Source organism: Sus scrofa, chromosome 4 (genome assembly GCF_000003025.6).
Source record: "Sus scrofa isolate TJ Tabasco breed Duroc chromosome 4, Sscrofa11.1, whole genome shotgun sequence".
Taxonomy (NCBI): Eukaryota; Metazoa; Chordata; class Mammalia; order Artiodactyla; family Suidae; genus Sus; species Sus scrofa.
In genome coordinates, this window is record NC_010446.5 from 82,969,125 (window position 1) to 82,994,602 (window position 25,478).

Genomic DNA, 25,478 nt, shown 5'->3' on the forward strand with positions numbered 1-25,478 from the left:
CCAAAGCAATCAGTAACTCACATACTGCCAGGTTAAAAAACATTTCTCTGTCCTTTGCATATTTGACATTACTGCTTCACAACACACTGCTGACCAGCTCCTCTGTGACCTTTTCTTTTCCCCTGGTTTTGGATATGACATTCTTTCTGCCTTGCCTATTTCTCTGATCATTCCTTTTCTGACTCCTGAGCCAGATCCTTTTGTCTCTTGCTTCTCGTGCAGACTTTCCTTCTTTATCTTCTTTTCCTTAACAATCTTACCCACTCTCATTGTTTCAACTGTTACCTGTAAATTGACGATTCCTCATTTTTATCTCCACCTCAGACTTCTCTGGTAACAGCGATCCATCTGTCCATGCTATTTCTCCATTTGGATGTCCATAGGTACTTCAAACTCAACGTATCAAGAAAATCTCATGTATCTTTTTCCCCTTACAACCTGTTGTTTCTGCTGAAATCCCTATCTTGGTTCATAGTATTTCCACCATCCTATCAAGATACTTGGATATCCTTCTTTCATTTCTAAAAACTATTCAAAGTCCTATCCATTCTACGTCTGAAATATTAAAAAAAAAAAAAAAAAGTCTGTCCATTCTTCTCATTTCCCACTGCTACCACCTTAGATTGGATCGCTCATAATCTCTCACTTGGCCTACAGTAAGTAATAGCCTCGGATGCGGTGTTGCTGTGTTTAACTTTACTCTCTCCCAACCAACCATCTATATAGCACTGCCAAAATGATCTAAGACATAAATCTGGTTGTGTTTCTCCCAAGCTGTAATAATTTCTATAGCATCCCACTGCTTAAGGAATTAATTTACTCACTCATTCAACAAATATTTACTAATGAAAACAGATATGGTGTTAGGCATTGAAGAAAAACATTTACAGAATACAGAGAAAGATTGGCATTAAACAATCAAATAAAATGTATGATTATAAATTCTGACAAATGCAGTGAAGGAAAATAGTTCGCAAAGAGAAAGAGAACTACTTCAGATTAGAACGTCATATTAATTTTAGCAAAGTAACACCTAAGTGAGATTTGATGAGTAGAAGCTGCTGAAGGGAAAAGCATTTTTGGTGGAGGGAACAGCATAGACAAGAGATCTAAGAGGGAAACAAGCTTAGAGTGTTAGAAGAATTGCAAGGCCTAATTGGCAAGAGCTTAGTGCGTGAGGGAAGGGGCCGGGTCACATAGGCTCTACAAGCCGAGGTATGGATTTAAATTGTTTTAAGGACAAAGGGACAATTTAAAAGTTTTAGGCAGATGAATGACATGATTAGTTTACATTTTAAAGAGTTCATTCTGGCTGCTGGTAGAGAATAGACTATAGCCTGAGTGGATGTGAGGAAACCAGTTAAGAGGTTATTTCATTAGACCAGGTGAGAAAGACAGTAATGGGAAGTTTCTGCTAACTTTTACAGTAGAAGTTATCTTTAGGTAATGTAAACTTATAATACAGAAATCCCCAGTATTTAAAAAACTAATCCTGCTGAACAAAAAGCCATGTTTAAAAGCTTAGGATTTAAATTCATCTGGATATAGTGTCATTAGAATGTTTCTGCTCAGAGAACTTATTACAAAATTACACTGATTATTATCATGTGCTATTCAGTATCTGACCTTTTATATAACATCTCTACTTATATGACTAAAAGGCATACTTTACATGGCCAGAAACCTAAAGAACCTTTCGATTTCTGCCTCTGAACTAGTCTGCCCTTGTAAATGGCATCATCCCGTTATACAGGCACTAATGCCAAACATCTGGGAGTTATCTTTTATTCATCTCTTTCGGTCATAACCCATATCATATGTAAATTAATTACCAACTTAAAATATAATATTCAATATAATTTTGTGAAAATTATTCTATGAGATTAAATAAAATATGAATCTGGCTACAAACTCTCTGGTAGTATTTACATTCATATAGCCTTAACCAAAAAAAGATTATTTGGTTAGAGAGCAATTTTAAACAGTAGTATGATATATTATAATATGGTGTTATGACTGTGTTTTACACCTTAAGGTAATTATTCTTCACTGTTAATACGTTTACAATGAATGTATCAAGATAAAACATGCATAATGTCTTAGTTCTCAAATTCATATACCAATTCATTCATTCGTTCTCAAGAACAGAAAACCTATAGCAAATAACTTGTCATCTCAGAATAATTTAAGAGTAGATGTACATAAGGAGTTTCTAATTTGTTTCAAAATTAGTTTCTGAAAATTCTCCAAAAAGATAAATTAAGATCTATTTCACACTAAATAGGTACTTCAGAAGTATTTCACTTCCTTAATACTGTTGACTAATGAATCATCCTATACATGTAAACTTTCAGGCAACTAAAGCTTATGGCTTTAGTGCTGAATTATTCTTTTTTAATTTTTTGAAAAATACTTGTAAAATCTGTCTCATCAGACTCTGCTCAAAGTTTCAAAGTTGATTCTATGTACCTCTTCTACCTCAAAAGTACAAGTGGAAGGGGACTTTCCTTTTTATTTTCCTTTCTTTTTTTTTTTTTTTTGGCCGCACCACGGCATATGTAAGTTCCCGGGCCAGGGATCAAACCTGAACCACAGCAGTGACCCAAGCCACTGCGGGGACAGTGCCAGACCCTTAACCCACTGAGCCACAAGAGAACTTCCAATTTTCCCTTTTCACTGGGGGCATTGGAGCTTATCTCTGCATTCATAATTGTATTCCATAAAATTAAAGCTGTCAGTTTAACTACCAGATAAGTGAGACATCAAAATATCATTACTACAGCCAATGTCATAATACAGAATATTTCCATGTTCAAATAACTCATTCTAAATTAGCCACTACATAATATGCTAACCTTACATCCACAGTTTCTACACAATTTTATGATAACTAGAATCTTTTAAATGGATCAGTTTTTATATCCATTATAAAACTGTTATAGGAAGAGATTTCAAAGTTGGCATAAAAGCCAAAAGTAGAAATTGGCTTACACTGAAAATAATTTGTATAGGCCAAGGAGGCCCTATTTGCATAATACCATCTAAGATAATTTAGCCCACAAAATACTGTTAGACCATAATTAAAATGAAATGCTATGAAAAAGTGAGAGAAAGCTTGGTTTATGCATTGCAATAAAACTATGGATGGATGGGCATAGCGCATCTCCTGTTGCACGCACCCTGTTGCTCGTCAAGTGACATGGATCCGAGCTGTTTGTTAACCACAGAAGAAGGAGAATCTGAAACAAAAATGAGATTTCAACTTAAAAGTAAGCAGCAGAAAACTGCACAGCAATGTCATGATCATCTCTAAGCTTAAGAAACAAATGTATAAGGGTGGGGAATAGAAGTAAGTACTGTGGTGTGTTTCCCAAGCAGTGAGTAAGCAGGGCCATGTGCTTAAGATATGTTATTCCAGGCAAGCATTTAGCAATTTTGAGAATGAGTTCAGAAAATATTCTTCTACTCCCATGCATACAACTTTTATCAAATTCTTTTAGCACAAGCACAAAGTGCGAGGTAGATAAAAGAGGAACAGGATATCTTCTTCACTAAAAAGAAGATTCTTTGTCCTTCTCAAACCCTCTCTCCAGCTCCTTAAAATGGCTTTTGTTTTGGATTGGAGGAGTCAAAGCATGAAATGAGATGCTCACTACATTGTGCTAGAAGTTATCCTGAGCTAAAAAAAGGAGGTCAAGTGAAGACATTAGACAAAGAAAATGATTTATAAGGGAAATATTCAATGAAGTAATTACCATTACAGAAACACAGATCATGTTTAAAACTCAATGGTATATGGTGCATACTAAAACTGTACTATGAAGACTAAGGTTTCTTTAGGTGCCTGGTGAGAAAAAGAAAAGAGAGGCAAGGAGAAGGCTCATGGTCTCAGCTTCATGCCTTCCACCTTGGCTTCAAATAGAAAATCTTATTTTTATCCGATTGATTCACTAAGTTTCTATGTAAATGACTTTGTTTTATAAACAAATGGGTTCTACTGTTTGAAAAACACTGGTATAAAGGAAGTCTGCATGATAAAATGGAAAAAGCATCTATCTAGAGTTACTAAGTGTTGATTCTAACACTGGTTTTGACAACAATTAGCTATATGACATAGGGTAAGTCACAATATTTTTAAGCCTCAGCTTTTCCTTCCTTCCTGGTCATCCTAGGGACCTGGTAACTAGGGCACTAGAGAACAGAAGGAGGTGCCTACCATTCCTGGCTTGGGTTCCAGTGTCTTAATAGAGCTACAGGAAAAGAGTAAATGTGCATAGCAAGCATAGCTCTCCACTAAATGTAAGAATAATTCCTGGTTTCTAATATTCTATGCTTGGATTCTTAGCAATCATTGTTAATAAAACAAAAACTCTGCACTTTTGGCTGGTCACTCTCTATTCATGTTGACACATGATTCCCCCAAAGGCAAATATACTGAGTTAACAGTGTCCTTAATTCAATAGCTGAGAATTTTTTAAGATAGCCCTGATTCTTAAGCAATTTCATACCACTTTATTGCTTCAATTTGTACATTTAAAAGTCTGAATGCTGCTACCAGTGTATCAATTTTGATTTATCTACCTTCTGAGATAACCAGTTTGCTCAAAGATTTTGTATTACTAGATTCTGATAAAGCATGATCATTACATAAATAGCTTTTACTTATCTTTACTTATCACCTCTTCATCAGAACATTCAGCTCAACAATTTTGTACTAAACAAAAAAGTAGGAATGGTAGTATTTTAATCAGTTCCCTAATCTAGCCATGCTTTACGTTCTTTTATAAGCCTTCTAAAATATCCATTTCAGAGTTAAATACAACATTCCTATGTATGTTCTTTGAGAAAAAGAGATAAATTGGTCTTTAGGAAAAAACAAAATCATATTCTTTGAAGTAAGAAAAACAATAAAAATGTGAGTCACAGTGAAATAAATATTGGAAAATACTCTGAGAAAGTCTCTTACAAAGTGTTTTTCTCATCCCTTTGGATCCGTTACACATTTCATTGTACTCTCATTAAGAACCCTCAGGAGTTCCCATCGTGGCACAGTGGTTAACGAATCTGACTAGGAACCATTAGGTTGCAGGTTTGATCCCTGGCCTCGCTCAGTGGGTTAAGGATCTGGTGTTGCCCTGAGCTGTGGTGTAGGCTGCAGATGCGGCTCAGATCCAGTGTTGCTGTTGCTGTGGCTCTGGCGAAGGCCGGCGGCTACAGCTCCAATTAGACCCCTAGCCTGGGAACCTCCATGTGCTGTGAGTACGGCCCTACAAAGACAGGGGGAAAAAAAAAAAAAGAACCCTCAGAAAAACTATCGACTCTCCAAGTGATCGTTCTTCAAATATTTAATTTTTTCATGAATATTGTGAAATGTACAAATCTTATGAAATAAAGTGCATCTTATATAGTTTTTAAATAAAATTTAGGAAAGAGTAAGTCTCTTAAAAATCACGTTAGTAAAGAATCTAGAATGCTGTCATCTACACAAAATTCTGTATTATCAAACTGCTGAAGTATTTAAAATATTAACAAAGTTTAGGTCAATAATAAACAGAAAGATAATATTAAACTAAAAGGGTTTTTCCCTTTTGGTTTTACAGTCTGTCATATAGATTCTGTATATCCGGGGATTATTTGTCATTCTTCCTATGCTGAAGACCAATCTATAAGAAGTATTCCTTCTTTTTTTTTTTTTGTCTTTTGTTGTTGCTATTTCTTGGGCCGCTCCCGCGGCATATGGAGGTTCCCAGGCCAGGGGTTGAATCGGAGCTGTAGCCACTGGCCTACGCCAGAGCCACAGCAACGCGGGATCCGAGCCGCGTCTGCAACCTACACCGCAGCTCACGGCAACGCCGGATCGTTAACCCACTGAGCAAGGGCAGGGACCGAACCCGCAACCTCATGGTTCCTAGTCGGATTCGTTAACCACTGCGCCATGACGGGAACTCCAGTATTCCTTCTTGATCATTGCTTCCATTCTATTTCAAATCTGGGGTACCATGTAACTGTTTTTGGAAGGATTATTTTCCTGTCACATAAACATTTGAAGTAAAATGTCTTTATATCACTAGACAGTCACCAGAATACATATAATTTCAAACTTACAGAAATATTTCCAAACATTAACACAATAATGAATGGAATATCTAATATTTTAAAAAAATCAAGTATTGGTTCAGGACTTATTGCTTCAGTTGTTTGCAAACTCTACTCCATCTCTCTATAAAATATCTTCTAGAAAGCACTATCACAAAATAAAAGTCTGACTATATGGTCCAATGATAATTTATTACAAATGCAATATGGTTAATCAGTTTATTGGAAGTGTTTACAATTTTTACTACTTTTAGGCAGAGCTTCCTTGCCTGCCTGCTTGCATCTCTCACAAGCGTCCTATCCTAATAAATCTATTTCTTGCCTATCAAAAAAATAAATTAAATTTTTACCATTTTTAAAGTATACATAACCTTTAAGCAAAAGCTCATTCAGTACTAAGCTCAAGGTGCCTCATGGCTAATTACTGTAAATTTCCAAAAACTTTTGTATTTTAGTTTTGAGAAAATTCTTTAGCCCCTTGACATCCAAACTTTGTCAACTATAGAAAAAAATAACAAGGTCTCTTTAGCCAGACTCCCTGGGTTCAAATCTGGCTTTTCCACTCAGTAATATCATAGCTGTGGGCAGGTTATTTAACGTCTCTAAGTCTCTGTTTCTCCATCTATAGAATGGGAATAATTACACTATTTACCACACACTGTCCTTGTGAAGATTTAGTGAGATAATCTATGTAAACTATTCAGGTATCACATAGGAAGAAAAAGTCAAACAAATAATGTTGTTAATTAGTTGCTTGTTTTTCAGAAACATGGTACTTAATGAAAAATAATGACAGGAAGTTGTTCTGAAAAACATGGAGCATATTCCCATATTTAAAGTTCTAAGAGACTCATCACTGTTTTGCTTAGGACCCTATCATTCAAAGTAGTCAAGAAGTATCTGCAAAATTAGGCCCAAATCACATCTGATTTATTAACTGCTTATGTCATAAAGACTAAAAACATGAGTCAATCGCATCTATTTCATTAGTGCTATATGTGACACATCCTAGACACTGTGGGGAACTGGATGTTGAACAGAGCCTGCTTTCACAGGATCGGGTAAGTGCTGATTTTTTCCAATATGGCTCAGTTTTGAAAAGCCCTTTTTCAAAAAATATTCACAATGTTTTATACCCTTTTGGGGTATAAAGATTACTTCTTTTTCTTTTCCAATTGGCAAAACCGTGCCATAAAGTGAAAAAACAGTTCCTACCTGACACCCTCTCTAGGCTGGCTCCATGCTCCAGTGGGGCTCTGTGGTGGTTGGGCCAGTACCAGCAGACTCCACAGGGTGTTGTCACTCTGAGCAGGAGCCAGCAACCCATGACTTCAGGGGACCTGAAATGGAAAAAAAGAGTTGGGTTTAAAATCAGCCATATGCTGAATGCCTTTGCCACAGCTGTTTACGGCATTCATATGATAAGCACACATACAGCTCATTCAAAACCCAGAGTGCATGGCCTTAATAATATGAGGACATTTTAAGGTAGTAAGTTAAAGATACTATAACTAAGATAGTTCGTTATTATGTGTACTACTCTATGTAGAAGTATAAAAACTTCATACAGTATTCGCTACCTTATGCCATCTCTATGAATTATGGCAGGCCACACTTTCCAAATAAATCAGTAATTGGGAAAGACAATTTCAGAGGCATAAAGCCAGGGACAAGAACTCATCCAGTCTAACAACCTAGGCAGTAATCTGATGAAAGCAAATTCATCTCTGTGATTTTTCTTAAGGCTAGAAATAAGTTGTGATTCATTTCCTAAAAGCCTAGGGAAAAAAAATGCCCTTTTTAAATAAAGTGAAAATATTTTGAGGTAATATATAGTGTGTTTGAAAAATAAAAATTTTGAAAGTTAGCTATGAATAATTATCATTTATAGGTGTCAAAATTCTTTTAGACCAGTGGTTTTCAAAACGTGCTTCAGGGAGCAGAGGTGGCAAGAGGCGCAAACAGTTGGGTTGTCATTTCTTAACTCTATATTAAATCACAACAGTGTCACTTTTATATATTTTATATTAGAACTTACTCATGAAATCCTGATTTCACAGCTGAAAAAATGGGGTGGAGGGAACACTTTAAATATATCCTAACATCTATCTTATACAGCTCATTTTAAACAGCATTTGGTACCTTGGAATAATGTTTCAGTTTTTAATTGCCAAGAAATACTGGAATTTGGCCTCTTCCCATTTGATACCCTCAAATGTATATTATTTCTACAAAATGATTTGATGGTTTGATCCTATTTTCCTATAGAAATGAAGTATTATAGATTCATCTTACACTTAGCCTTTCACAGAAGACTTTCCTGAGTCCTATATTTTGAAAAAAGAATAAAATATCTGCCAGGCAATGTAATCATTCAGAAATTCTACACTTGCTAACATTTCTTGGTTTCCAAATCACATTAATGTCTCCTTTGAATAATATACACCTAAAACGCTTAAATAGGTGAGAAGATGATAGAAATATCATTTACTGAGGGTATCATCACTTGCTGGGGATACTGTATAATGATATAACGGGAAAATGCGTTATGAGAATTGTACCCTCTTATATTGTTAAAAAGTTATAATCCAGAATGTTAATTTTTGTGCTACCCTCACTGATGATTTTATTAGTAGCATCTAAACATGAGCAAATGGATCAATTACTATCCATAATACACATAAATAAAATTATCTTTATATATTACGAAATATAACAAAATGTTCTGCCAATTGTTATTCAAATAAAACCTACCTTCCTGTTGAATTTCATAAATTTAATTACTATTCTGTATTTTTATAATTTGAATGTTCTGAAATGAAGAATTTTGCATTAGATCAACTCATCTTTTCTTGTCCATTTACTAAATGGCCAAAATACATAGACTTTATTAGCTGTCCTTTGTAAACAAATAAAACATTATTTAACTGCTGTTAAAGTTTTTAAATACCTGATAGTGTTTCTGACATGTGAGGACAGAATAAGATAAAAATAGCACTAACAAATGAACCCAGGGCATGTTACAGATTAGGCTTTCTAGGGTCTCTTATGAAGGCTATGATAAAAGCATATGGTATAAATGAAGTACTTCACCTTGTAGGTGAAGGTAACAACATACATTGAGTGACAGCACTAAAGGCCACTCAGTATTGGTCCACGTGGAGAGCCTCAGGGGCCCAATATGTTGTTTAATAACAAAACTAAAATAACATGTTTTTCAACTTCAAAACCAAGAAGTGCTTTGGAGTTCCCGTCGTGGCGCAGTGGTTAACGAATCCGACTAGGAACCATGAGGTTGCGGGTTCGGTCCCTGCCCTTGCTCAGTGGGTTAACGATCCGGCGTTGCCGTGAGCTGTGGTGTAGGTTGCAGACGCGGCTCGGATCCCGCGTTGCTGTGGCTCTGGCGTAGGCCGGTGGCTACAGCTCCGATTCAACCCCTAGCCTGGGAACCTCCATATGCCGCAGGAGCGGCCCAAGAAATAGCAAAAAAAGAAGACAAAAAAAAAAAAAAAGTGTTTAACTCAACTGTGGCTTTTTAAAGATCACCAGAAATAGACTAATTGCCAAACTAGATACTATTTAATAAGAATTATGCTCAGATGTTGGAAAACATCATTTTATTTTACAGAGACCATAGAATCACCCTAAAGCTTTCCGATTCTAAAAAGAACTTGCTTCAATTCAAATTGATGAACTGGACATAAAGACTGAGTGTCAACAGTTTCTTAAAATCCACAATGTACATTTCTCTACTGATACTGTAAACAGTTTTGTTTTACATTCAAATTCACTTTAATACTTGGTTGTTATCTGCTAAATTTCAGTATTTTAAAAATATTTATACACATAAGGACATTTTATCTTCCCTCTTTTTGTTTTATATGTTGAAAATTTTTAGTTTTAAAACCCTTGAGCTAGTGCTTAATACATAGCACAAAATCATAGTAAAATGTCTTATTAAATGTCACTTCTGTAATCTAAGCCAAACTCTCATGTCAGTTATAAGTATCAGAAAAGATTTCTTTACATTAAAAAAAAAGTCAGAGAAGAGTTCCCGTTGTGGCTCAGAGATTAACGAATCTGACTAGCAACATGACGTTATGGGTTCATTCCCTGGCCTTGCTCAGAGGGTTAAGGACCCGGCGTTGCTGTGAGCTGTGGTGTAAGTGGTAGACACAGCTCGGATCCCATGTTGCTGTGGTTCTGGCGTAGGCCAGCAGCTACAGCTCCAATTAGACTCCTAGCCTGGGAACCTCCACATGCCACGTGAGTGGCCCTAGAGAAAGCAAAAAACAAAAAAAACAAAACAAAACAAAAAGTCAGAGACATCTTTGCTTAACTGATATTCCCTCTATTAATAGAATATTAAATAAAAAAAATCAGATCCACAATTTGTTCCAAATATCACACCTATAATGCAGTTATTTAAATCTATTTGTATTTCACCATGGTATTATATAATACGCTTTTGTTATCAAAGCACTTAGTGGAGGCTGTCCAGTTTTACTAATACACAAGTTAATTCCAAGTAATTTAATCAGTTTACAAAGTAATTAAGCCCTAAGTTATAACTCATTAGGGTGGCAAAACTAAATCTAGCACAGTAGTGTAATCTTATTAGTATGAGAACCCAGAGACAATCTAATTCCTAAACAAAGGTTTGTAGTACCTACTATAATACCTATAGTACAGAACATATAGTATTTTATCCCATCTTGAAAGAATTAAGTTGAAAGATTATTTTATGCTATATTTTTCACAAATTCTTTGAACAAATATTTATTGAGCATCATGAGCTTTTTGGCCATTAAAAATACTGGGCCACTAAAATACTCAATGAAAAAAAGAGTGGCACAGATTATCACTGTCTTTTCAGAGTTTTATAGCATAAAAACAGGAACATAAGACTAGAGTATTTCTGCTACCCTATAGTCATAAAGTTGATGATGTGTAGGAGGAATAAATAAGTATTAAAATTTCTGAAATAATTACAGAAGGGAATGGTTGATTCAGCATGCTAGTATGGCCAAACAACATTAGAATTCTAAAATCTAGCATTACTAGGTTTATATGAGACTAGAAACAGTGGTTAACTTTCAAAGCAAAAAAAAAAAAAAAAAAAAAAAAAAAAAGAAGTAGTCATATGCATGGATATCATTTCAGCATATAGGGAATTTCAAGAGAAGTATCAATGCAGGCTCTAAATACACTAGATTATTAGATAGTAGCTCATTTGCCATAAAAGTAATAAATATTTGCTCTTATCTAAAATTACAAATAAAATAATGAATTTTTTTATATTCATCTCTCTAGCAAGTGCTGCCACCAGTTTGTCCTTCTAGCCATGTGATGATAAATTTTACCATATGCAAGAAAGGGAGGGAAAAGCTGCAAGCGCATCAGCTCTCTTTGGAAGGGGAAAAGGGAAGCCTCTTATTACACAGCAGCAATGCTAAAACCAACTCTACCAGCTGCTTAAGGACACTTGACATTAATAACCTGAAGCCTGAGGGTCCTGTGAAGAGCCCTCATGAGAAGACTGATGAGAAGTGGAAGGCTGTTTCTGGGTACGCGCAGCGAGCTCCTGCTGCCTCTGCTGCTCAGCCTTCTTAAGCCTCAGTTGTTGCAGGCGCTTACGGAGCAAAGCTATCTCAGGCCCTCTTAGAAATTCTAACACAGATAGGAAAAGAAATGTGAACAGATAGTAACAACATAGAAAATAGTAAGAATCTGATTACACATTAAAGAGAGATGGGTATATAAATAAAACACACATCACACAGAGGAGTACTAAACACAAAGCTACTCATAAAAAATTACTGGTCATTAAATTACAATAAATGATACACACACACCCAAATTCTTGTTTACCTATGATGAGTTAGACATATAGAGTTCTCTAAGAATATTTAAGTAACAGAATGAAAACAAAATCTTTCATAAGCAAAACACTTATAAGTGAACATTCCTAATTTCATTTCTTTTTATAATACTAAGAAAAACTAAAAAATATCAGGTATCCCACCTAATTTATACATAAAAAACTCCTTTACTAATTTCAATCAAATAATTAAAATTATGAAAAAGTTATGCATTTGGAAACAATTCTTGGAATTTATTAAGAAAGCCCTTTAAAAAGTAAAAGTTATATATTTTTCAGCTAAAATGTTTCTTCTTATGTTAGAATTATCATTTACTTCTTTTAAGCTGAAAAATATTTACATAATCTTTAATATTTTCTTAAACTTTATCTGAAGCAGTGGTCATAGATACAACATAACATGAAATTTTGCAGAGATTACCGACTGCCTGCTATGTAGGAGGCATTGTTTTAGCCTTTGGGGAGAAAAAAGTTCCTACTCGTTTGGAGTTTATGTTCTGAGAGGAAAACAGACATCAGTGAACATATATACATATATGTAATATCCATGTATGTATGTGTAGTGTCAAGGGGGATAACTGCTTTGAAGTAAACTGGGCAAAGTAAGGTAGGGGGGACGGAGGTAATGGGGATGTGGTGGTTGTTGTATGTATGGTCAATATGGAAGGCTTCTCATAAGATGATTTCTGAACAAAGACCTCAAAGATATGAAGGAGTAAACCACACAGAATATCTAGAGGGAGAGTGTTTCAAGGGGAGGAAGGAGCAAGTACAAATGTTCAGAGGGGCAAGTGTATCTGGATGTGGGAGATGTATTACCAGTAATGGAAGAAGAATTTGCTGATAGTTCAGATGTAGAATGATCCCAAAGTTTTTGGTGTAAATAACAGTAAAATAGGGTTGCCATTTATTGCAACAGGGAAGAATGGAGAAGGAACAAGTAGCAGTAGAGGGAAGACAACTTACAGATATCCAACTGGAGAAACTGAGTAGGGACTGACTTTAACAGTCTAAAATTCATCAATAAATCTGGATGCCACTGATGATGTTACTTTCAGCCACTTTGAGAATAAGTCTTAGAACTGAACTCTGGTACATTTCTGTGATTAAGAGAAGGAAGAACAGGAAGAGTAAGGAGAAGCCAGTGAGGAGGCTGGAAAACTGAGTGAGCCGAGTTCTGTAGGCTCAGTGATGAAAGTGTGTCAAGAAGGATAAAGTAAGCAGTTATGTCCAATGCTGCTGATAAAATGAAAAAGATACTGAGAACTAATCACACACAAGACCTTGACAAGAGCCATTTCAGTGAAATCACAGGAGCCAAAACCTTACAAGAGAAAGGGGAGGCAATTAAGTAGAGGACGAAGCATATATCCTTTTTTTTTTTTTTTTTTTTTTTTTTTGGTTTTTTTAGGGCCACACCCACAGCATATGCAGGTTTCCAGGCAAGGGGTCCAAACAGAGCTGTAAGTGCCAGCCTACACCACAGCCACAGCAATGCGGGATCTGAGCCACATCTGTGACTCACACCATGGTTCACAGCAATGCAGATCTTTTAACCCACTAAGTGAGGCCAGGGATGGAACTCGTGTCCTCATGGATACTAGTTGGGTTTGTTGCTGCTGAGCCACAATGGGAACTCCAAAGTACATACACTTTCCCTAGGAGTGTTGCTGCTAACGGAGAACAGAGAAATAGGATGAATGTTGGTGGGAGAATAAAGAGCCAAGGGAGGTTTGTTTCAGTGTGGGGGATAATAGACACGTGTGTATGGTGAGGGACAATGTTTAATTAGGAGAAGAAAGAAAGACGATGAAATGGGCAAATGCAGCAACTATGTCCTTGAGTACATCAAGGGAGATGAGCTGCAGTAGAAAAGGGGAGGAATTGGGTTTAGGCAAATGCATAACCAAAAGGGAGGCAGAATATAAGGGCAGAAGATTCAATAGCTGTAGATTTGACAGAGGGAGCACATGAAATTTCTCTCAGTGACACTGACAGCAAATTATACAACCTTTAAATAATTTTCAGCCTTTTTTACATAGATTATAAAAGTGAAAATTTTGGTTTACTGTTTCAGAACCAATCATGCCAGAGACACTAATCTCTTGTTATCATGCCCTATATTTATAAAGAATTTTATTCAATTGGCAATTAAGATTTAACAATGCAAGTATCATCACAGTCCTTCATTGCTAGTTCCTCCTAGAAAATTCTCCAGTACCAAGTAGGATAGTATTCATTAATAAATAAATTGTGATGCTCAATAGTATAGTGCCTTCTTTTTACGTCTATACATATACCATAGTCATTGTCAGCATAATAGTAAGACTTTTAGCAATATAAAATAAAGCACTGTTATACAGCCATCAAGTATTTGTCAATTTATACTTCAAAAGAAATTACCATACAGAGAGAGATTATAGGTATGTCAAGTTTTGTTAAAAATACTGAAAAAACATCACAAAAAAATTCACTCTACTTCACTGTTGTTTCAAATGCTCTCTCTTTCACTGCCAAATGTTTTATGGGGATATGAGTCTCCACCCTAGACCCATTAGGTGACTGGCAAATCAAAAGCAGGCTTTAAGTACAAGTAGTGATTCTCTGTAACTTGGAAAATTAATATTTAGTTATGATAATGTCATGAACCATTAATTTAATGCTTCTAGTGTTTTTCAAAGATGAATTTTTGGTTGTATGTAGCCCCCCGATTCCAGTTTATTAAAAAATGAGGCTAGGGAAAGAAATCATCACACAGCTAACTAGGAAAGGCAAATACTGAATTAAAAATTCCCAGGAGATACACCAGACTAAACAAATAATTCTGCTGGCAGTATGAAATATTCCAGGCACATAAGATACATACACATTACATCCTTTTAAAAAATGTATAAACAAAAATATACTGTATATGAATAAATGCTTGGAGAAATAGTTTTTTGATAACATTAGCCAAAATTAAAAGTGAATACAATGAATACTTTTGGGCTGAATTTTAAAAACAGTAACAAAAAATTATCAACAATGAGTCAGGAGCTGCTAACAGGAAATTTGTACTTTCATCTCCTGAAACTACTAACCCTATTCTTGTTTTCTTCTTAAAGACTCCAGGCTAGTCTCCACAATGGCAATTCCTACTGATATAAAAGAACAATAATCTACAGTTGATCTAACAAAGATCCATTTGGTTCTAACTTTAAGTCCTATCTTTCTTCCAATACATAGGATCTTTTGTCCTGGACTCTGGATTATTTTTATATCTAATTTGTTAGCACTCTACCTGCTTGCTATCAACTGTCCTCTACTCCTAACTTGCTCCTTTGTCCAGGTGATTCTTACGTATTTTTTTTCTTCTAGAACTGGTAACTCTTTTACTGACTTCCAAGTTCTTTGATCTCTTCTTTAGTTTCCCCAGAGTGGTCATTAGCCTAATATTTCCACTTATTTCTAAGCTATAAATTGCCTATACTTTATCTGACTAGACTCTGATCCTATTTAAGGAAACTCTAAACTAAATATCTGGGCTTTGAAAGGTTTGCTTTTCTATGATATACAACAGAGTTCTTACTTTCCCAGGAATTTTTCTACAGAGCTCAATTTAGCTATAAAGATTCTGATAGACCTAAATAAATGTGTAAATCTAAGCAGACACAATAATTTGTACATAAGCAGAAATACATGCATAAGCTATATTATATACTATCATAAAAAAACTCAATGCTCATGGTCTGAGTGGTCCATTAACTGGACCACAGGGATCCTTTAGGTGACTCACTTCTCAAGGCAAGTTCTCCCTATACAATGAATTTTGCAGGTACTGATACTCCCATTCAATCAAAAGACACTACCTCTCTAATCAAATTCTTTTATGTAGAATAAAATAAGACCAAAGCAGGTAATTAAGCTATAACATGATGGAATGACTGCTACATTTAACCCTCTCTTATTATAAGAAGCTCCTTACCATGGGGAAAAAATTACAAAAAACATAGGAAATGAAGATACTTTCAGGCTTAGTTTCAGAAACAACTAAATGTAATGTCTAATAGGCATTAGTGAGAAAAAAAAATATTTTATAGTTATTATGAAATACTTGTTATAAATAGAATTTAGTTTCAAATGGACTATGTGAATCAAAATTCAAGAAAATGAAGGGTGAGGTAAAAATTAAAAAAAAAAGAATCAACTGACTTCAGAATCTACTTGAGTATATTCATTTTCCTAATTCAGCTATAAAACCCAAAGCCAACTCTGTAGCCCCTTTAGACCCACTATTCTTCACATATGCATTTTATAATATTTGCCTCCCTGTAGCTCCACTTTTTTCCTACCTATATTTGTCTGTCCTGGTTTCATCATTTATAAAAATTATTTTAAGTATTTTTGTAAATTATCATAAAATATTTCTGGAATGATGTAAGGAAAAATATCTACTCAGTCTTGTGTGGTCTGGACAGCCAAAGGCACATAATAGATCCAAAGCCAATAAATGACTGGATATCCATTCACAGCATCTCCCCTAGACAGCATCAAATCTGGGGAGACTACTGGAAATATCCAGAACAAATGAAATGTAACTGAAACTGTAAAAACTATTATATAGCTTATACTAGCCTAAACATAACAATCTTAACAGTACGTTTGAAGAGTGACTATTGCTGGGAGGAAAAAGAGGCTTACATAGAACAGGATAGAAAATGTCTATGTCTTTATGAGAGCAAATTCTAAAAAGAGAAAATAAGTCATCAACAAATCAATAAAAGTAAAATACTTACAAATTCTAACACGTGCTTTTCAGGAAATACAGGGCTATATAAAAGAGAATAAAATTTTAAGGCAGGTAGGAAAGGAAGACGAATATATATCTAGGGTCGTTATAAGACTTCCCTTGGGTGACACATGCACTGAGAACCATGAAAAGGAAAAAAGCCAGGGGAAGAGCTCCTCTGGTACACAGATTAATAAGTACAAATGCTCAGACTCAGAAAGAATGAGATAGGAGAAAACTTGCCACATTGAAGGAACTGAAGGAAAACCAGCACAGCTGGAGTATAATGATGATTAGGAACTGAGAAAGTCGTATGAAATGAGGCTAAAGAGGCAAGCAAGGGCCTGGCCATGTTAGGTTCTTCTAGGTCCACAGTAAGGAGTTTGAGCTTTTTCCTTTTGTATTTATATTTCTAACTGCAAAGTTATATAGTTTGATTTGACATTTTAAAATACTCATCCTGGCTACTGTATGGAGAATAAATTATAAGGGAACAAGAGTAAATGAAAGGAGATCAAAAGGTGTACCACAATGATGTGAGATGGAAAGAAGTAGAACATACTTTAGATACAGAACCAACAGGATTGCTGAAGGATTGGGTGTGGAAATCAAGGAATCAATAACTCATTGGCTGTTAAAACAAGCAAATGGGAAGTAATTAAAATTTACTAAGGAATGAAATGACCAAGATGAAACATATCAGTGAAATGGGAAGGGTAGGAGGATAAATTGTTTCAATTTGGACACATTAAACATAAGACGCCTGAAGACAAAGAAAAAGAAATGTCAAATAAACAGTTGAACAAAGGAATCTTTAACCCAAGTAGAAGATCAGACTATCAATATACATTTGGGAGTCAACTTAGAGGAGCCATTAAATGCTTATGGGAATTGATGCAATTAACCAGAGATAGAATGCTTGTAGGGAAGAGAACACAGACTAAGGGGTCCTATCTACTAAAATACTGAGAAGTAATGATAGAACAAGAAACTTAAAAAATGGTTACTGAAAACCAGCCAGAGTTGGTAATAAGAGTAAAAGGGCAAAAGTGGCGTCACAGATGCCAAAAAAGGAAAGTGTTTCAGGAAAGAAGTGACAGACTGTGTTAAAAACAACTGCGTTAAAAAAATCTAGTAACACATATGAGCAATATCACACAGTATTTGTCTTCCTCTGTCTGACATTTTCCTCACTTTTAATAGTGGTTGCCTTTGAGGAGAAAGAACCCCAGTGGGTGGAGAGGGGATTTAATTTACCTTTTGTACTTTTCCATAGTTTGAATTTTATAACCTTAAACAAATATGACTTTTAAAAATTTCCAACACAGTTAAAAAAAAAAAAAATCTAGTAACAAAGAAGAATACTTTTTTTTTTTTAGGGCCGCACCCGTGGCATATGGAGATTCCCAGGCTAGGGCTAATTGGAGCCACAGCTGCCAGCCTACACCACAACCACAGAAATGCCAGATCCGAGCCACATCTGCAACCTACACCACAGCTCATGGCAACACTGGATCATTTACCCACTGAGCAAGGCCAGGGATCAAACCTGCAACCTCATGGTTCCTAGTCGGATTCCTTTCTGCTGCGCCACAAGAGGAACTCCACAAAGAATACTCTAAATTAGGTAAAACGGAAGTCACTGATGACGTTGACAAAAAGTTTCAGTGAAAAAGGAGGGTGAAAGGCAGATTGGAGTTTGCTGATAAATAAGTGGGAGATGAGGGAATTTCCTGGTGGTCCAGTGGTTAAGACTCAGTGCTTTCACCACTGAAGCCCAGGTTCAATTTCTAGTTTGTGAACTGAGGTCCAACATCAAGCTTCTGCATGCCATGAAAAATGGTAAGAAAATGGAGACAATATATGTAAAAGACAGAAGATAATAACAGAGCATGTTTGAAGCAGAAAGGAAAAACTCAGCAGAAAGGTGAGCAATGCAGGAAAAGGAGCAAAGTCCTAGAGAAGTTGGAAAGAAATGGGAACTGCACTGGCTAGCCTTTTTTAGGAGCAGACACACTTCTTCCCCAAATGTGACTGCTTCTGTCACAGACAATGTGAGTACAGTTGGGAGATTTGAAAGTAGGAAAGTGAATGCTTCCCACCCCCCACTGTGAATGAAAGAAGGTTATCTATCACCTGAGGGGTGGGATGAAAGTAAAGGATGGTGCAAAAAGCTTGAGAGAAATGAAGGTGAGAATGAGACATTTTGACCAGTTGTTGAGCAACAGTGTTCAAGACTGCTCTGATGCAGTGTTGAGTACCCAGTGAAATCTGTGGTCATTTTTCCACTAATATTCGGTGACTCAACTGCAGACTGAGAAAAGGCAAATAATTAGGTTCAATCAGAGATGGAGTTTTGCCAGGCAAGTCTTCACAGCACTGTTATCCCTCTCCTTCATGCCAGCAAAACTGACAGAGGAAATGCAAGGGACATGAACCGAAGATACATTTACATACAGAGATATGCACAGCAAGGCAAGAAGTATCCTTTTTCATTTTCTCTATCTCTATGCAAGGCAATAATAGAAATCATGGCTCTAATAGGACACTCCACCTACATGTAAAATTCCTATTATGCACAAATCCATCTGGACTTAGAAGTGAATAAAAGATTGAGAGAAAAACAAAACATAAAAAACATTAAGTCCTTACTGTTAAAATGCTAAACTCTGGGATTATGAAAGGCCTATTCCTACTGTCAAAACATTGGCAGACATAATCTTTGGATGCTATATTATATGTTCCTTAATAGCAATACTATCTTGGTAACATGGAAATATTCCAATTTTCCATAGTTTAGTCAACCAAAGTTCTTTTTATAACCTACTAGGTAAAAGTATTTCCTTACTTCCTTGGGAAAATGTTTAGGCAAAAGTGCCAAGTAATGTTCAAACAATATTATGTGATCATCACCAAAAAAAAAATGCTTTTTTTCTATTTCAATGATTCAATGACTACTGCATTTAATTCTTATGTCAAATACTTTTTAAAAATTTAGTAACCTGAAATGTAATATTAAAATGTCTTAAGTATCTATAACAAAAAGAAAAAAAGAACCTCCAAACTAAGTAGGTTACTTAGAAATGTGTTGGAGAAACAACTGGAATTAGTTAAGATTCAGTAGAATGTGAACATGAGCTAGGGAATCCTCTTGCTAAGTTTTGATCAACTTATAATTGATCAAAATCTTTAAGATTATTCCCAAGAATGCAATCACTTTAAAAAGTCTTTATTTTTAACAATTTTACATGCTTTGAAAAGCAAACTTTTAACTGAGTCCCAACTTCCCAAACCCTAAAAAAAAATATTTATTTTCTCATAACTCAAAATTCTATGTCAATTAGCGTGTGGAAAACCTAATGTTATGGCTCTTCCTTAGGTTATTATTATAGGTAAATTATACACAAGTATTAACAGTTACATAATTGACTCTGGCTTCTATTCCCGTAGAAACTGAAAATTAATTACCAAAAATGGAATACATACTGATAAAAAAATACTTAAATTAAAATACCTCATGTTTGGTGATTTGGCATCAGATTTCAGAGAAGCAAGAATAAGGTGACAACTTGGCAGTTAAACTGTTAGGAATTTTTTTATAGGCTTTAGCTTAGGCCTGCCAACTGTATCTTTAGTTGCAAATATTTTTATTATATGTTGAATAAAATACTTCCTTGGAAAAAACCAAAGAAAGATATGAATAAACAGCTTATTGGTTATTATAAATAAATAAAAACAGTTAAAATGCCAAGTAAACTACAGACATATCTGCTAAAAATTACTGATGTAAATACTAGTACATTCCACAGCTGGGGTGAAGTTTGAACATGAGGAATTATAATACTGAAAGGAAACTGTGTTTTAACAGAATTTAGGAGTTGATTTTTTTCACTAATATCAAATACCAAAACAATAAGGATTTGTAAAAAAAAAAATTTTTTTCATGTAAATACAGGAGAAACATTCTTGTGGTAAATTGTATATATTGTTGACAAGAGATCACATAAAATGCACCATAAAGAATGTATTAAAAATACTTCATGATTTGAGGAAAAATAATAAAAAAATATAAACACAAGTGGGACTAATAATAATCAGGGCTATATTTTCACTATCACTTTAATACAGACTTACAACCAAATAAGTCTAAGAGAGATATTTTGGACTATAATGGTCTATATAAAACTAACAAGTGCATTAAACTATATCAAAAGACTATCTGCTGGTACTTACATCATTTAAAGAACTGTCTTATGTAAACTGAAGATTCCTGCTATTTGTTAAAATTCATGCAAGTTAGGCACACTTGAATTTTGTTTTTAAGTTACACATTCACATATTACATGTCATTTTGATCATTTATTACAGCAAGAACAAGCTGATGTGATTTAGTATCTTTCAAAATAGCTCATAAAGAAATTTTCATTATTAGAAATCATCAGAAACACAGCTATTTAAAAAAAAACATCCTCACCAGACTGATGATGTGTATGATGTCCAGATGCTTCAACAGATTGCCTTTGTTCACTGTCTGGAGAAGGAGAATGAGGGCTTTCTGTAGAAGATGATGCCAAATGTGCCTGAGCTGATGCTGCAGATGATGTAGAAGGTTGAAGAAACTGTTCAGCTGGAGTATCTACTTCCATTGCAGTTTCACCCACTTCTGAATCAGTACTTGATGGGGCCGTAGGAAGAGTTGAAACATCTGACTGAGTTGTTCCACCTTTGAAAAACACAAGTTAATGCAAATGCCAATACTGAATGCTTGCTAAAACCATCTCCTCTAAAGAGATATGTTCAAGAAATACAAGTGCACTTGAGTGTACACACGCACATGAACACACATACACACACAGAGAAACAGATGATTTCAGGATATCAAGTACACCCACTTCCGGTTTACTAGGTCCATCTGGGTAAAAATCCATCCACGGCAAATTCTTATTAAAATAATTTTTCAAGCAAAATGCTTAGTACTGTAGCTTAACTTAGACAAAACTATACGACAGCTTATGAGATGCCTATACATAGTGCCTGGTCCCTTAAATTTGACGATAATAATTATGATTTAATAGCCAGACAACAGAATAATGGATTTATATTAACATATTTCTACTTCATAACATGAGGTCCTTGGTAAAATATTTAATAAAAAATTTTATTGACAAGTAAAGCTACAAATAGGTCAGAATAAGATTAAGTTTCTGATTCCCATTTCATTAATAGCAATGTTTTAACTGCTAAAATCACGATACAGTCATGATTTTAAAAGGCTTGAATGTTTATTATGTGTTGTGCTAGGCCTTGTGCTATCTGCAAAATTAAGAATACTCAATGACCATCCAAAATTTCCCTAATTTTTCAGCTCCTAAAGTAACAGAAATAAAAGTAAAAATAAACAAATGGGACCTAATCAAATTTAAAAGCTTCTGCACAGCAAAGGAAACAAATAAACAAAATGAAAAGACAACCTATAGACCGGGAGAAAATACTTGCAAATAATGTGACCAACAAGGGCTTAATTTCCAAAACACACAAACAGCTCATATGACTCAATAACAACAACAAAAAAAACCCAATCAAAAAGTGGTCAGAAGACCTATATAGACATTTCTCCAAAGGAGACATACAGATAGCCAACAGGTACACGAAAAGATGCCCATCATTGCTAATTATTAGAAAAATGCAAATTAAAATTACAATGAGGTACCTGAAATTGGTCAGAATGGTCATCATTTAAAAAATCTACAGATTATAAACGCTGGAAGGGGTGAGGAGAAAAGGGAATCCTCTTGTATTGTTAGTGGGAATATAAACTGGTACAGCTATTATGGAAAACAGTATGGAAGTTCCTCAGAAAACTAAAAATAGAGTTGCCATATGATCCAGCAATCCCACTCCTGAGCATATATCCCAGCATAATTTCAACTCAAAAAGATACATGCACCCATATATTCATGGCAGCATTGTTTACAATGGCCAAGACATGGAAACAACCTAAATGTCTATTGACTGATGACTGGATAAAGATGTAGTTTATATATATAACAGAATACTATTCAGCCATAAAAAAGAATGAAATAATGCCATTTGCAGAAACATGGATGCAACAAGAGATTATCATACTCAAGTGAAGTAAACAGAAAGAGAAAGACAAATATTATACGTTACCACTTTTATGTGGAATCTAAAACATGACACAAATGAACTTATCTACGAAAGAGAAACAGATGCACAGATAGAGAAGACACATTTTTGCCAAGGCATAAGGAGGGTGGGGGATGGAAGGATAAAGAGTTCGGGATTAGCAGATGCAAACTGCTATATATAAGATGCTCTTGGGACAGAACATGATAGAAGATAGTATGAGAAAAATAATGTGTATATATATATATATATATATAAAACTGTGTCACTATGCTGTACAGCAGAAATTGACACACCACTCTAAATCAATTATACTCTAATAAAAAATAAATTTAAAAAATTAAAAAATATATAGGATGCATAAACAACAAGGTCCTACTATGCAGCATAGGAAACTATATAAATATCCTGTGATAAACATAATGGAAAAGAATACATACGTATTAACTATCATAGCAGAAATTAATACAACACTATAAATCAACTAAACTTCATTTGGGGGAGTTCCCTGGTGGACTAGTGGGTTATAGATCTGATGCTGTCACTGCTGTGCCTTGAGTTGCTGCTGTAGCATAGGTTTGATCCCTGGCCCATGAACCTTGCCATGCCATAGGCGCAGCCCCCAGCCCCAAACAACAACAACAAAAATTTCACTGCATTGATTTTGCTGAAAATCTAGATTACTAAAAGAAAAATGAATGAACTAATCAAGTTCATGTCTTAAAAGATGCAACCATCTGAGTTCCCTTTGTGGCTCAGCAGTAACAAACCCAAATAGTATCCATGAGGACACGGGTTCAATCCATGGCCATGTTCAGTGGATTAAAGGACCCAGTGTTGCTGTGAGCTGTGGTGTAGGTCCCAGTAGCAGATGTGGCTTGGATCCCGCGTTGCTATGCTACAGCAAAGGCTGGCCACTACTGCTCCAATTCAACCCCTACCCTGGGAACTTTCATATGCCACCGTGAGAGCGGCCCTAAAAAAAGACCCAAAAAAAGAAGATGCAACTATCACAAAATATGAAAGTTTTTCTTTCAATCATCTTGATTTAAATACTTCTTAGTTTAAATTCAAGCACAAATTTAATAACTCTTAAGTGAATCTACTGTCTAAGAAATTTAAGTTTATATGCAGAACTTAACTGTTTATGGATGACATTCAATACAATTTTTCATTTTGGGATTTAAAACATTTAACAGTTAACTTTCATACTCCTCATTTTTGACAGAGATAGGTAATTTCCCAAAGACCAAAACTGGAAGGTAGTGAACCAAAATATTAAAACAGGTCAGGGAGTTCCCGTAGTGGCGCAGCGGAGACGAATCCGACTAGGAACCATGAAGTTGCAGGTTTGATCCCTGGCCTCACTCAGTGAGTTAACAATCCAGTGTTGCCGTGAGCTGTGGTGTAAGTCATAGACATGCTCAGATCTGGCGTTACTGTAGCTGAGGTGTAGGCCAGCAACTATAGCTCCGATTAGACCCCTAGCCTGGGAACCACCATATGCCGCAGGTGCAGCCCTAAAAAGACAAAAGACAAAAAAAGAAAACAGGTCAGCAAACACCAGAAACAATAATTAACAGCTGTTGTATATAAGTAACCAAAAGGAGAAACTATTCAGTTATGTAACATTTACATATCTATAGAGTTTTATCTACTTCCATTCTTAGAGTACATACAAAAAGAACTTGCAATGGGGAATAGCAGACTCTTACTTTTTTTGAGAAAAGCAAAAAATTAGGGCTAGATGTAGTAGAACTGGAGGAACAAATTATACCAAATACCTTTTGTCCTATACTGTCCCACACAATACAATAAGAATCTTGTGATTACTAAAGATACAAAACATGGTGCACATCAGATGATATAAATAAAACTGACCTTCATAAATAGTTTTTGTCAGCTTTCTGATAACTTCCAATTAATAAGAAAAATTACCTCTGGGTCGAGGTCTTCCTCGTCCTCTATTGCTTTGTGCAACTTCACTTGCTTCCTCAAACCACCGTGATAACATGTCAGACATTCTCTGCATCAGTGACACATTGGGACTTTGCTCTCCTATGACAACACAGGTCTTATCAGTGAATTTAGTAATAAAGTAAGATTTTTCATTAATGCAAAAACATATTCGAAAGACTTTAAAATGAAAGTAATTTTAAAAAATCAAAATTTTTAAAAACCTCATGGTTACTAGTCAGATTTGTTTCTACTGCGCCACAATGGGAACTCCCCAGTGTAGCAGTTTCTTATGCTTATCAAAGGCACTTTTTAAGGAAGTTCCCGTCGTCGTGGCTCAGTGGTTAACGAATCTGACTAGGAACCATGAAGTTTCAGGTTCGATCCCTGGCCTTGCTCAGTGGGTTAAGGATCCAGAGTTGCTGTGAGCTGTGGTGTAGGTCAGACGCGACTCGACTCGGATCTGGCGTTGAAGTGGCTGTGGCATAGGCCAGCGGCTAAGCTCCAATTAGACCCCTAGCCTGGGAACTTCCATATATTGCAGGTGTGGCCCTGGCAGGGGAGGGGGGAGCACTTCATAGGAAAAAAAATTTTTTTAATGTGCTCTCATAAAACTCTCAGGTTGGAACT

General features: G+C 35.5%; 1 protein-coding gene across 20 annotated transcripts in view; it reads right to left on the minus strand.

Moving 5' to 3' along the window:
- DCAF6 (DDB1 and CUL4 associated factor 6) overlaps positions 1–25,478 on the minus strand; it is a 158,143-nt gene that overhangs the window by 57,549 nt on the left and 75,116 nt on the right. For 8 of the 20 annotated variants that reach the window (XM_021089456.1, XM_021089455.1, XM_021089449.1 and 5 more), the window contains 4 exons: positions 24,831–24,950; positions 21,220–21,468; positions 11,596–11,766; positions 3,180–3,239 (listed from right to left, as the gene is read on the minus strand). In XM_021089456.1, the coding sequence (XP_020945115.1) occupies positions 3,180–3,239; positions 11,596–11,766; positions 21,220–21,468; positions 24,831–24,950 (600 nt within the window). The remainder of the gene's footprint in view (positions 1–3,179; positions 3,240–11,595; positions 11,767–21,219; positions 21,469–24,830; positions 24,951–25,478) is intronic. The other 12 variants (XM_021089465.1, XM_021089459.1, XM_021089463.1 and 9 more) reach the window with 2 other exon arrangements.